Source organism: Myotis brandtii, unplaced genomic scaffold (assembly GCF_000412655.1).
Source record: "Myotis brandtii unplaced genomic scaffold, ASM41265v1 scaffold650, whole genome shotgun sequence".
NCBI classification, from domain to species: Eukaryota; Metazoa; Chordata; class Mammalia; order Chiroptera; family Vespertilionidae; genus Myotis; species Myotis brandtii.
Genome location: NW_005370517.1, coordinates 318,186 through 330,887, shown reverse-complemented (window position 1 = coordinate 330,887; position 12,702 = coordinate 318,186). Strand labels below are relative to the sequence as shown.

Genomic DNA, 12,702 nt, shown 5'->3' with positions numbered 1-12,702 from the left:
TTTACAGAGAGGAAGGGAGAGAGATAGAGAGTCAGAAACATCGATGAGAGAGAAACATCAATCAGCTGCCTCCTGCACACCCCTACTGGGGATGTGCCCGCAACCAAGGTATAGGCCCTTGACCAGAATCGAACCTGGGACCTTTCAGTCCGCAGGCCGACGCTCTATCCACTGAGCCAAACCGGTTACGGCAAGTTACCATAATTTTCTTTACAAACCCAGAGATGTCACTAACAAGTCTGATTTAAAAATTTGGTGATCAGAGTTGATATGTGTGATTTTCAACTATAGACGCGCACACGTGCGCGTGTGTGTGTGTGTGTGTGTGTGGTGGGGAGGTCTGCTGCTTGCATCTATAGACGTTTATGGCATACAATGAATTAAGAGATAAGTGCAGGCATTGGCAAACATTTGCTGAAAGAGACAGATGAACATTTTCCAATTTGTAAACCTAAATGTCTGTGTCACAACGACCCAGTTCTGCCTTGGCAGGGCAAATGGTGCCACCGAGGATACATGACAAACAGGCCGGGTGCTGCTGGTTTAGTCCCTGGGTCTCTAGTTAGTCAACTAATGGACTAAAGGTTAAAAAACAGAAGGACTGCCCTAACTGGTTTGGCTCAGTGGATAGAGCGTCGGCCTGCGGACTGGAAGGTCCCAGGTTCGATTCTGGTCAAGGGCGTGTGCCTTGGTTGCGGACCATCCCCAGTTAGGGGGTGTGCAGGAGGCAGCTGATCAATGTTTCTCTCCCATGGATGTTTCTGACTCTCTATTCCTCTCTGTAAAAAATCAATAAAATATATTTTAAAAAAAAACGAAACAAAAAAAAAAAACAGAAGGACTGCCCTAGCCGGTTTGCTCAGTGGGTCCCAGGTTCGATTCCAGTCAAGGGCACATGCCTGGGTTGCTGGCTTGATCTCCAATAGGGGGCATGCGGGAGGCAGCCAATCAATGATTCCCTTTCATCATTGATGTTTCTCTCTCCCTTTTTCTCTGAAATCAATAAAAATATATTGGGAAAAACAAAACAAAACAAAACAGGAGGACTGGAAATAGTATTCTGGGCCCCCAAGGCCTTTAGTCCCAACAGCAGCCATGATCTTAACCTTAATTAAAAAAACATCAGAACTTCACTCTTACAAGCTCCTGGGGACCAGAGACACTGATCCCACATTCTTCTTTTTTTATTTGAAATGGAACTTGCTTCTAAGTGACAAAGACATGCATTTGTTTTGAAATCCTAAATTAATGAGCTTGATAAACTGTTACTGCTGGCACTGTCTGACTCTCTACTCTTAAATCTCCTAACCCCTACCCTTCCCTTTCCATTGACTTGGGACAGCCCTTGTAGACCTGCCAATCACAGTGGGCCTGCCAATCACAGTGGGAAGGGGGAGATCACAGTGCATGGGGTTCAAGCTCACATTGGGAGCAGCAAAGGGGAGCACCGTGCAAGTGAATCAGGTGTTTCCCTCTGCTCAAGACCAGTTGTTCACCATGGCAGGAGGTGGTGACGGTGGCTTTCTCACAGTGGGAAGGGGGAGATCACAGTGCATGGGGTTCAAGGTCACAGTGGGAGGAGCAAAGGGGAGCACCGTGCAAGTGAATCAGGTGTTTCCCTCTGCTCAAGTCCAGTTGTTCGCCATGGCAGTGCGCCCCCTGGCGGACGACCCAGGAGGTGGTGACAGGGCAGCGGTGGCTTTCTTTCTTGCCCGCATTTACCTGCACTGTTAGAAGCCCTGTGACCCATCAGGACCCAAAGGCTGTCTGATCACATGACTGGGCTGCCTGCGGTCTTCGGGTTGGGAGAGCCTGGCTGGCCTGCTGAGGATGGGTTTCTCTGGTTCCTCCTGGGACCGGCGCTGCGCAGGACCCGCTTCTGGGCTGTGCGCACTCTGCCTCCCGCTGTGCTGGGGACGTGATGGGAAGGGCTGGCCAGCTGGCGGAGTGGGGGCTGCTCACCTCACCGTTGCTGGTTGGGCCGGGGGTGTGGGGGGGGGGGGCAGACTGGAGGGGAGAGGAGGGGTCGGTGGACAGGCTCAGGTCCTGCATCACAATGGGCACTTTGGGAGATTTGCATTTCCTGCCCGCCTTCTGCCGCTGCCTCCCAGCTGCCTCCCAGCTCTCGGCAACCTCCTTCGTCATCTTCAATCTTTCGCGCCGCTTCCCCTCCTCCCCACTCTTCCTTCTTAACCAAATCCGTGTACGGACCTCCCTCGCCGACCTCAACAACACTGACCCGCCTATCAAACCCCAACCTGAACCTGACACCGCCTTCTTCCTAAATGCCTCCTGCATTTCTCACAAGCGGGGTGACCTGCAGCACCCCGTAGCCTGACAGTCAGGACAAGGGCGTTATCTCTACAGACTCTTCATCTGGGCACCGACCCCGCGGGCACCCCGACCACCGACAGATGCCTCTGCTTCCCTTCAAATACCTCACATCCCGTTCCTACGGGGCTCCCCTCGGCTATCCTCCCGCTGCTCCTACCCACCCCGCACCCGCCGACCCGGTGATGATTCCAAGCTCCGCACAACACCGCGCCCACACGTCACCTGTGAGAACCCAAACTCCTCTGTGACGCAAACACTTGCGAGTACAAAACCACACACTCACCGGAGTTTTTCCTCAAACCCACCAGGATAGCACACACTGTGGGGTTTTCGCAAAAACGCTTCAGCTTCTGCATTATTACGGCTCCCTCTACGGTGGCCGAGGAAGATCTGCGGTTTTTGAAGAAATGCAGCAAACCCTTCAGTGGCATTATGTCCGCGCCCACCCAGCGACGGCTCACGGGGGCCGCCATGTCGGGACACCTGCTCACCGTACAGATGTTACAGCTGCAACTTTGAGGCAAGTACTAGTCAGGCATGGCGGACAGGTGAGAAGCTACTGAAATGATCTCCTTTACGGGCACTGGGACTCTTAAAAAAACGGACACATTTTGAGAGCTTCGTGATGCCAACACGGTGCGAGCTCAGTTGCTTTCAGCGGGCTGGGCAGAGAATCAATTCTCCACTTTACATAGAATTAAACACAAAAAACGTTTACAAAGGATCCATGAGGACTTCAGGTGGCAGTAGAGCAGCGCAGGAGGCGCTCCTAGAAAGGGACAGCATTACACACCTGTTCAAGGGACACCCAGCGATAGCTCTAGCCAGAAAAGTTTTTTAACAGAAAGAATTTCGCCCGGCTGGCGTGGCTCAGTGGTTAAGCATCAATCTATGAACCAAGAGGTCATGGGTTTGATTCCCGGTCAGGGCACATGCCCAGGTTGTGGGTTTGATCCCCAGTGGGGGGTGTGCAGGAGGCAGCCAATCAATGACTCTCTCCCTCTCACTTCCTCTCTGTAATCAATAAAAGTAAAATTTAAAAATAACAAAGAATTTCAGAAGCTAGTACAGTGTGAGGCTGGGCATCACCAACCGGGAAAGAGGAACTCTGGGAGAAGGTTACTAGCAAGTTGTGTGTGTGTGGGGGGGGGGGGGGGGGGGGGGGTAGGGCACGAATAGGCCACTAAAAGTCTGGAATCAATGGCAAAGGCAAAACGGGAAGCCATCCCATTACGAGGTCTACTGTAAGGGTGGTGATGGGGCTGTAATCCAGGATTTAGGGCAAAGAATGTCAGACTGAGGTGTGCATGAGGCCGCTGTTAAAATGCCATAGTCCCCAGGTTGAGCACCACCTGGGAAGTCAAACTCCTCAAGCCAAGTAGCTGAAGCTGTTTTATCACAACAAAGGCCCAGTTTGTTCCATGAGTATGTTGTATAATAATTATTATTTTTTTGTTAATCCTCACCCAAGGATATTTTTCCGTTGATTTTTCTTAGGGAGAGTGTAGGAGAGAGGGAAAGACGAAGAGAAACACCGATGTGAGAGTATGTATTTATTTCTTAAGTTAAAGCCTTCAGAGATACATAATAAATTTGGACCAGGGGATTTGTAATTACTTTAAAAAAAAAGAGAGAAAAAAACATAATGTTTACTCATAACACTTAATATCATTTCACACTTTCAAAATTCTATGTTTTATTTAAAAGTATAAATACTACATAGTTATGCTTTAAGTTGCTACACACTGTACAAATAAAAGTTATGTTTTTAGGTATCCAAACTTATTTGAAACTTCTCAAAAAAAATTCTCCCCATGTTTTTAAAAGCCTTCTTGTCTAGTCTAACAGATAGAATACAATTTATCCTTCTCTATTATTCTTGCCAAAATGAAAAAAAACACCTTTATTTTTGTTGATTATAAGTTATACATGCTTCTTAAAAATTAAACAGTACATGAGAAAGGTTACCTGTTATCTAACCTCTAGGAAATTTAGCAATTAACACTTTAGAGTGTATTTCTCAAAACTTTTTTGACTGCATCTATAAGCATATGCAATTTCCCTTTAACTTCTATTAAAACATCTTTTACCACACAGAAGTTACATTTTGTGTAATATTTCTGGTTTTGCGTCACACTTAGAAAGGCCTTCCCTAACAAAAGAATATAGAAAATCCTTCTATTAAATTTTTGCTTTTCCCCCCAGTTAATTAGAATTTTTATATTAAAAAAAAATCAATAGTCCTGGATCCCAGATCAGTACTGGAGTTTCTGGTTTAGGGGGTGTGAGATGTGCCTGGGGAATTTGCACTCATTTAAATTTCTGAGGCAGGAAGCCTTTCAATCATTAGAAGTAGCCCTGTGCTGGACTTACTGGGGATCATTTTGTAAGTTATACACGTGCCTAATCATTGCTGTACACCTGAAACTAATATAATGCTGTATGTCAACTGTAATTGGAAACTTTAAAAGATTAAGTATTAAAGAAAAAAACTGCCCTGGAATGTTCTCTTGATACAAACATTATGACGTGTGACTCCCCTCAGTCCCTCAGTCCCGGTTCAAAATATATCCAGAAAAGCCAAACAGGGCAGGGCAAGAATACCCCTCTCCCCACCACCTATTACAACTATACATTATTATAAATCACTATCTATTACTGTGCATATTCTTCCTCATAGGATTTATCACCTGCTGAGATTGCACAATCCATTTACTGTCTCCCTCCCTCCATTGTAAGGTCCATAAAAGCTGTTCCTTTGCCTGCTTTGCTCACTGATGTCACTTTAGTGGGTAATACAGTGCCTGGCACAATGTTTGGTGCCTGAAAAATATACCTGAAGGAGTAAATTACCCCAAATCCAGCATTTGACATTGAATCCTGAAAGAGCCACCACATGGCAGCCACCAAATTTCCATTTCTTTCCCAGGAGCCAGCCAAACTGTTTATAGTGTGGATCATGGGAAACTATGGGACAGTTATGAGACGAAGGGAGAGTGCCCTGGAGAGCGAGAGAACCAGAGCCCCTCTCCCAAGAGAGAGGGAAAATGAAGAGAAAGCACTTGTCTCAATTCAGCAGGAAACAGTGGAGCTGGAAGCTTTGAAATGGTGGCAGCTCTTAAGAATGATTGATAGTCCCGTGGACAAATGCAAAGGCTTTGCTTGACAATATCCCTTAAGGATCTCACACCCCATCTCCCACATTCTCCATTCTTAGAGACTAAGATTCCTGTCACCCTTTTTACTCTATTTATTCTAAACACCTTTTTCTTTCCTGCTCTGCCCTGTTCATATTCAATTAAAGTTTCTAATCACACATGACTGTGGGGGACTGCCCAGCCAGCCTATGTGGCTTAGTGGTTGAGCACAGACCTATGAACGCAGTCAGGGCATATGCCTGGATTGAGGTGAGAGGCCTGCAGGGGGCAGCCGATCAATTATTCTCTCTCATCAGTGATGTTTCCATCCTTCTCTCCCTTTTCCTGAGGATAAGATATAATTTGTAGGGAGACAACTGTTCTTTATTTTTATTTCAGAGAGGAAGGGATAGGGAGAGAGAAACATCAATGATGAGTGAGAATCATACAGATAGAAACATCAATGCTCTGCTTCCTCCTGCATGCCCCCACTGGGGATCAAGCCTGCAACCTGAACCAGGAATCAAACTGTGACCTCCTGGTTCATAGGTTGATGCTCAACCACTGAGCCACCCAGCCTGGGTGAGACAACTGTTTTTTACAGTTCTTTACAATCGCCTTCCAATAGCTCATTCCTGTGACAAAAAACTCTGATTAGTAATTTTAGCACAACCAGTCACTTTCCAAATCAACATACAACTGGTTTTTACTTTTCTGTGCTGGGAAATATAGAATCATTTCAAGCAGTGCTCTCTAGTATAACTTTCTGGCATAATGGAAATCAGGACAGATTTCTCTGAGTAGCCATATTGTTAGCAAAACAAAGTTTTGTTCATTGTGCTGTCACACAGATATGGCTACTGAGCACCTGCAATGTGGTTTAGGCAGGGTCGGCGACCAGAGGTCAGAAAGGTCGGCAACCGTTGGTTTAGGTCACCCTTGAAACAGTGTTTATTTGTTTTGTACAGATGAAAAATGTAGTTGCCAATGGGAACCAATGGAAGACCAGGGGGTGTGAGGGCAACCAAGGCTAGAGGCTCCAAGGAGGTGGGAGCAACCAGGAGAGCAACATACTGGCGGAGGGGCATCCTCAGGCCTGAGGCAGCGCTAGCGCCAGCCTGGATCCTGAGATGTTGACAGTGGCAACTATGACTCACCCACCCTCAGCTCCCTCCTAAGTGACAGCCAACTCTTCTTTCATATTGGGGGCTCAGCTTAAGCTGCTTCCCATGAGTGAGCAGATCTGGGAGCTGCAGACCATCATCCGGAAAAGACAACCAGTGTAGGGACCTTTGTGTTTTCTGCAAATCATTTGACCAGACTTGGCGTGGAAGAGATTGGATCAGCTGCCCTATAAAGAAGGCATGGTGACCACTTCTTCAGGATATAAGGATGGAGTGAGATTTGAGAAGGGAAATTGTGGCCTCAGCATGAGTATCAATTCATATATTTAACAGCAGGGGACTCTCACAACTTCCCAGTGTCAGCATTTATACAATTTCTCTCAGGATACACTTTTCAACAATAATCTGAACTGGAATTTTTTGATCAAATCTTTGCACACAGAAAGTCTCCTATTTGTTTCCTGTGACATAAAGTAACACGTAATTGATCGCTGACGGTGAGACCACACTCACTGCATTCAGAAGGTTGCTGTCCTGTGCAAGTCCTCCTGAGGGCGCACCTCTGGCCACAGGCTGGGCCACGATGACTACATTCCTGTTTGCTAGAGGCCCACTCATGTTTAATACTGTCTGAGGGACCACAGTAGGCACCTGCATAGTCACTGTATTAATAAGGTTTATCTCCTGCAGGACAACACTGGTCTGTGATGAGCTGGGACTCTCTGAGCTAGGACATGTCGCCTTGACTGAACTATCATGTTTTCTTCTTAGGTGTTTTTTCTCATGTCTCACAAGGGTGGGCATGTAGGCAAAAGCTTGCCCACACGTGCCGCAGGAATAGGGTCTCTCTCCAGTGTGAATTCTTTGATGTTTAATGAGACCAAAGGGCCGGGCAAAGAATTTTCCACACTCATTGCACATAAAGGGCGTCTTTCCTGTGTGAAATCTCTGATGTGCTATGAGATCGCCCTTCTGGATGAAGCCTTTTCCACATTCGTTGCATATATAAGGCTTCTCCCCTGTGTGAATTCGCCTGTGTACAGTGAGATTGCTCTTATTCACGAAGCCTTTTCCACATTCGTTGCATATACATGGTTTTGGCCCTCTGTGAATTCGCCTATGTACAATGAGGTCGCGATTCTGGAGGAAGCCTTTTCCACAGTTACTGCATACGAAGAAGGGTTTCTCCCTTGTGTTTGTTCTCTGCTGTTCAGTGAGCATGAAGATTGTGAACGCTTTCCCGTATTCACTACACTGATGTGGCTTCTCACCTGTATGAGTGATATGATGATCAGTGAGACAAATCCTCTTTTTGAAGGCTTTCCCACCGTCACCCATTACGTGAGCCTTCTCTCTTTTCAGAGGTTTGATGAGTTGGGACTTAGTGCTGATGAGTTTTTGGCTTTCCTGAAATTTCACTTCAGCCTGAAACTTTTCACTGTTGGCTTGGAGAAAGGATTTTCCAACTTCAGTAAGCTCAATAGGTAAGGTGATTTCATAGTCTCTTCTCTGGTTAAGTAAAGATAAATCTGATTTCATACTTTTTTTAAGTACATTAAACAAATGATTTTGTGGTAACAGAGCATGGTTTATGCTCTGATGGACAGTATTTTCACATGTGTTAAATTTATGCCATTGCTCTAAGCTTTCATTTTGTAAGTGTTCTGGCAGATGACCATCACGTTTCCAAATTTCTAGGAGAGAACAGAACAATGAACTCATCCAACATTTGAATTGGAAGAAAGGTAATGAAAAATTATCCTGATAAATTCAGCCCCGCTGGCTTGGCTAAGTGGTTGAGCTTCGACCTTTGAACCAGGAGGTTATGATTTGATTCCCAGTGAGGGCTCAATCCCCAGTAGGTGGCATGTTGGAGGCAGCCAATCAGTGATTCTCTCTCATCATTGATGTTTATATCTCTCTCTCCCTCTGCTTTCCTCTCTGAAATCAATAAAAATATATTTGTTACAAAATTCCATGTTTAATGTTCTTTGGAAAACAATAATATAAAGAAAGAAAAAGGTTAAAGTTGAGTGTAAAAATAGGTTCCATAATTCACCATGATGAAATACAGATTTGTCTACTTCCTAAGGTCATGATAAACATGCAGACTGTAAAATATAGGCAATTTACGGTATCAGCAGACACACAGAAACCAAATTGGAGAGGGACAGACTCACTCCTTCCCCATTCCTCACTGCTGACTACTGTGTACCAACACGGTCCTCGGTTGGGGACACACAAACACAGTCCTCATGTACAGGGGCCTACACTACAGTTTGGTGAAGCCACTTAAAGGGTAAAGACGTGCAAAAAACAGCTACAGGTTGTGAGAACAGGTGGGAAGGCACAGTGGAGATGGAGAGAGGTGGAGGAAAACAAGCTACATTTTAGAAGAAGCCAGGACTGGCTGTGGGTCCATTAGTGAGGTGGGCACGGCGGGAGTAAGGTGATAACACAACAGAAAGCTCCTAGCACCTGTGACTAACAACCTCCAGAACAGAACTCAAATCCTTCTGCACATCTCATCTCCATTAATGTAAATGAGAACTCCACTCTTCCCTGTAACCAGAACAAATCTTCTCAGCATCACCTTCATCTGGTACTCTCGCTCACACAGCATCCACCTCTGTGATAAATCTGCCTGTCCTCCCTATGAATGTGCCCAGAATTGGACTAACACCCCTTCCACACATGGAAGGAAGGGACTACAGCAGTAGCCTTCTGCCTGCTTCTCCTGTTCCTCCCCTGCCAGCGACCGTCTGTTATCCATCCAGCAGCCAAAGTGATCTTTCCACATAAATTATATCACAACTAGAGGCCCAGTGCATGACATTTGTAAACATATAGGGTCCCTAGACCTGGCCGGCGATCAGGGCCGATTTGGGCCTTCTGGCTGCCTGCCGGGGCCTCTCTTCCCTGGCTGCTGGCCAGGGCATTCCTTTGTTCCGCGCCGCCCTCTGGTACAGATGAAGAGGGATCTAATCCCAGAAGAGAGTAAGGGACCTATTTTTCTCTTAACTCCTACAAACAGAAAGGGATATCTCTCTCACTGGGAAGGACATACATTGAAGCACTGCTCACCTATCCTCAAATCCCTTCACCTCTGAGCCTCTGCTCTGAGCGACTAAAATGTGATTTCCACAGCCCCCCTGTGCTGGTTCTCACTCACCTGAACGGGTTCCACAGAGGAGTTCACCTGCCACTGTCCATGGTGCTTCCCTGTGATCCAACTTGGAAAGTATGTCAGGTTTGCTGGCCTCATAACCTGTTCATGGGGAATGATAGAAGCCTTAGACACACTGAATAGGACTTGGGGTCTGTGAAGACCATAGAATATCATATTTAAAGACTAAACAATTTTCACATTTAGACAGTAAAGGCTATTTTCTCAGGAGAAGGGAGAATATTCCTCTCTGGGGCCAGACAGAAAACTAAGATTCATCTACCACTTCAGAAAGCCAGACATGCCAGAGCTTTCAGAAGCTGAGAATGGAAAGGCCACTGACTGAGGCCCATCGGACTGACACAGGGGAGCTGTCCTCACCCACTGACACCAGGTGGCTGTAGGTCTCCAACATCACGTCCCTGTACAGGTCCTTCTGCTCGGGGCCCAGGAGCTGCCACTCCTCCCAGGTGAAGTCCACGGCCACATCGTGAAATGTCAGGGGTTCCTGTAACAACTCCATGCTGTGTAATGGCGAGATGTCCTTTAGATGATATGGAAGAAATGTTAGTTTTTCTGCTCATTTCCATTTTAGAAGGTGCAACTATATAGCGAGTGGGATTTTAATTTAGTATACAATTCAGTGATCACATGCCTAGTAAAATGCAAGGTGGGACAAAAGTAGGTTTACAGAAATAAGACAATAATTAATAAACAATACTGGAATTAACTCTGTATCAGGTATACACAACTATAAATCTACTTTTGCCCCATCCCATATTTTGAAATTGAGCATTCAGTCATCCATGCTTTCATCCAGTCAGAAGTTTCTATAATGTGACCAAGCAGAATTGTTCTTGTTACACTAGAAACACCACATTCATATATTTTAAAAACAAAAGATATATGTATATGTTTATATATACAGTGGGGCCTTGACTTACGAGTGTCCCGACTAACGAGTCTTTTGAGATACCAGCTGTCTCTCAGCCGACTTTTTGCATTAGAGAGAGGGGGAAAAAAACCTGCATTAAATAGTTTTCTCTCTCAAACGTGAGCAAGTCAAAGGAGATTACTTGATTTCATTCATATATGTGCATGCATACACACACACACACACACACACACACACACACACACATATATATACTTTTCAGATTAACAGAGGTGGCTTTTATAGGCCTCTAGATATCCATGAATGAAAACAAGAAAGGATAAAACAAACGCAATCACCTGGGCCTGGAGCATTTCCTTCTGTTCTCTGAAAAGATCTGCAAGGGCGAGGCCCTGCCTTGGTGCGTTCGGGGTCTGCCTCTGTATTTCTGTAGAGAAATCCGTCTGCAGTCAGGGGTGTCACAGAAATGCTGATACCAACCCCGCAGCCTCCTCCTGCTTCACCTGGTTCTATTGCTCCTGGGGAGTCAGGCCTGTGGATGGAGGAGAGAACACGGGTGGTGCACTTCCTCTGGGCCCCGATGCTACACCTCTGAGCACTCACCTCACACAAGGCCACAGGATTGCTAGTGTCCCTTCAAATGGTGTCGGGAAGTACGTATTCTTCTGGCCAGGAGAGCCTTAGGTCCCACCTGTGTGGCGGCACTCCTTTATCCTGTGGAGGGTAAGTGGGGTGAGTGGCACAGGAGACCGGGGAGATGACATCCATCCCGATACCAGGCCTCAGGAGCAGTGAGCGTCAGGAAAATCACTAACACAGAGCAGAGCATGTGGACGGAGAGAGTCACTGTTTCCCTTGAAAGCTTGTGCGCTCAGGTGCCTTTTCAAATGTTTCTGCACACATTTCAGGCGGAAAGCCAGTGCACTAGGCAAGCCCTCAGCTCTGTCTCATAAGCAAAAATGTTAATATCTTAGGAGGTTTTAAATATATATAAAAGTTCACAAGATTGCCGAGTCAGTGTGGCTCAGGGGTTGAGTGTTGACCTAGTAGGGGCTGTGCAGGAGGTGGACTATCAGTGGTTCTCTCTCATCATTGATATTTCTATCTCTCTCTCTCTTCTTTCCTCTCCGAAATCAATAAGAATTATGTATATAAAAAAATAAAGAGCAGCATCAGCATATTTAAGGTCATCCATCAGAGGAGAAAAACAAATAGAAAAATAAACAGGTAAATTACTGACAAGCAATGTATTCAGAACTTAAATGTTTTTGGGGGGGGGGGGCGGGTTGCTCTAATTTGGGTATTTCAGAGTTACTAAATGAGGTTAGCTAATTTAGGTGCTGCTTTTATTTCTTAACAGTTATAGCAAGGAAATGAATGACCTCTCTCTGCCTGTTTCTTAAAATTCAAAACATTTCAACTGTACCACCCTAATTAGGCCTCCAAACCATTTAGTGGCAGCTACCAGGGTAAAAGCAGATTAAAAGCCAGGTCTAAGCCAATCCCACTTCAGAAATAAAAGCATCACACAGCCACTGAAGTCACTTTCATTTCAAAGCCTCTTCCATTCTATCTGTCTTCACTGACACTTTGGACCATCAGGACCTACCTACTGGAGTCACTGGTCCCAGAGGAGAGGAGTCGTTTTAAAAATCTACTGCAGCTGTCGGCTTCAAACCTAACAGCCACAGCTCAAGATTAGGTCCCTCTTCAAAATCAAATCCTCTTTACTAAGAACAGAACAATCAAACACACAAACTAATCTGACAGCCACTTTCACAGAGCAGAGCAGTCTCCCAGTGGCGCAGAGACCACAAGCTCCTGAGGGCATTTTAGGCCTGATGCTTCTCCATCCAGCTTTAATCAATCCCACCACATCCTCAGATTTCTTTTCCTTTTTTTTAATATATACTTAATTTCAGAGAGGAAGGGAAAGGGAGGGAGGGAGGGAGAGGGAGAAGGAGAGGGAGAGGGAGAGGGAAAGGGAAAGGGAGAGGGGGAGGGGGGGGGGAGAGAGAGAGAGAGAGAGAGAGAGAGAGAGAGAGA

General features: G+C 45.9%; 1 protein-coding gene and 1 long non-coding RNA gene across 4 annotated transcripts in view; both read right to left on the bottom strand.

Moving 5' to 3' along the window:
* The window catches only part of LOC106723807, a 4,770-nt gene extending 2,024 nt beyond the window's left edge, over nt 1-2,746 (bottom strand). The window contains exon 1 of one of the 2 annotated variants that reach the window (XR_001359535.1): nt 2,618-2,746. This is a non-coding gene — a long non-coding RNA (uncharacterized LOC106723807). Of the gene's footprint in view, nt 1-1,722; nt 1,997-2,617 lie in introns of those variants that run through there. The other variant, XR_001359536.1, reaches the window with a different exon arrangement.
* A 3,681-nt stretch (nt 2,747-6,427) lies between these two features.
* LOC102242028 (zinc finger protein 350-like) overlaps nt 6,428-12,702 on the bottom strand; it is a 116,140-nt gene continuing 109,865 nt past the window's right edge. The window contains exons 2-5 of one of the 2 annotated variants that reach the window (XM_014528777.1): nt 10,995-11,188; nt 10,143-10,305; nt 9,768-9,863; nt 6,428-8,289 (exon numbers count right to left, since the gene is read on the bottom strand). In XM_014528777.1, the coding sequence (XP_014384263.1) occupies nt 7,046-8,289; nt 9,768-9,863; nt 10,143-10,305; nt 10,995-11,009 (1,518 nt within the window). In that variant the 5' untranslated portion in view covers nt 11,010-11,188 and the 3' untranslated portion in view covers nt 6,428-7,045. The remainder of the gene's footprint in view (nt 8,290-9,767; nt 9,864-10,142; nt 10,306-10,994; nt 11,189-12,702) is intronic. The other variant, XM_005880751.2, reaches the window with a different exon arrangement.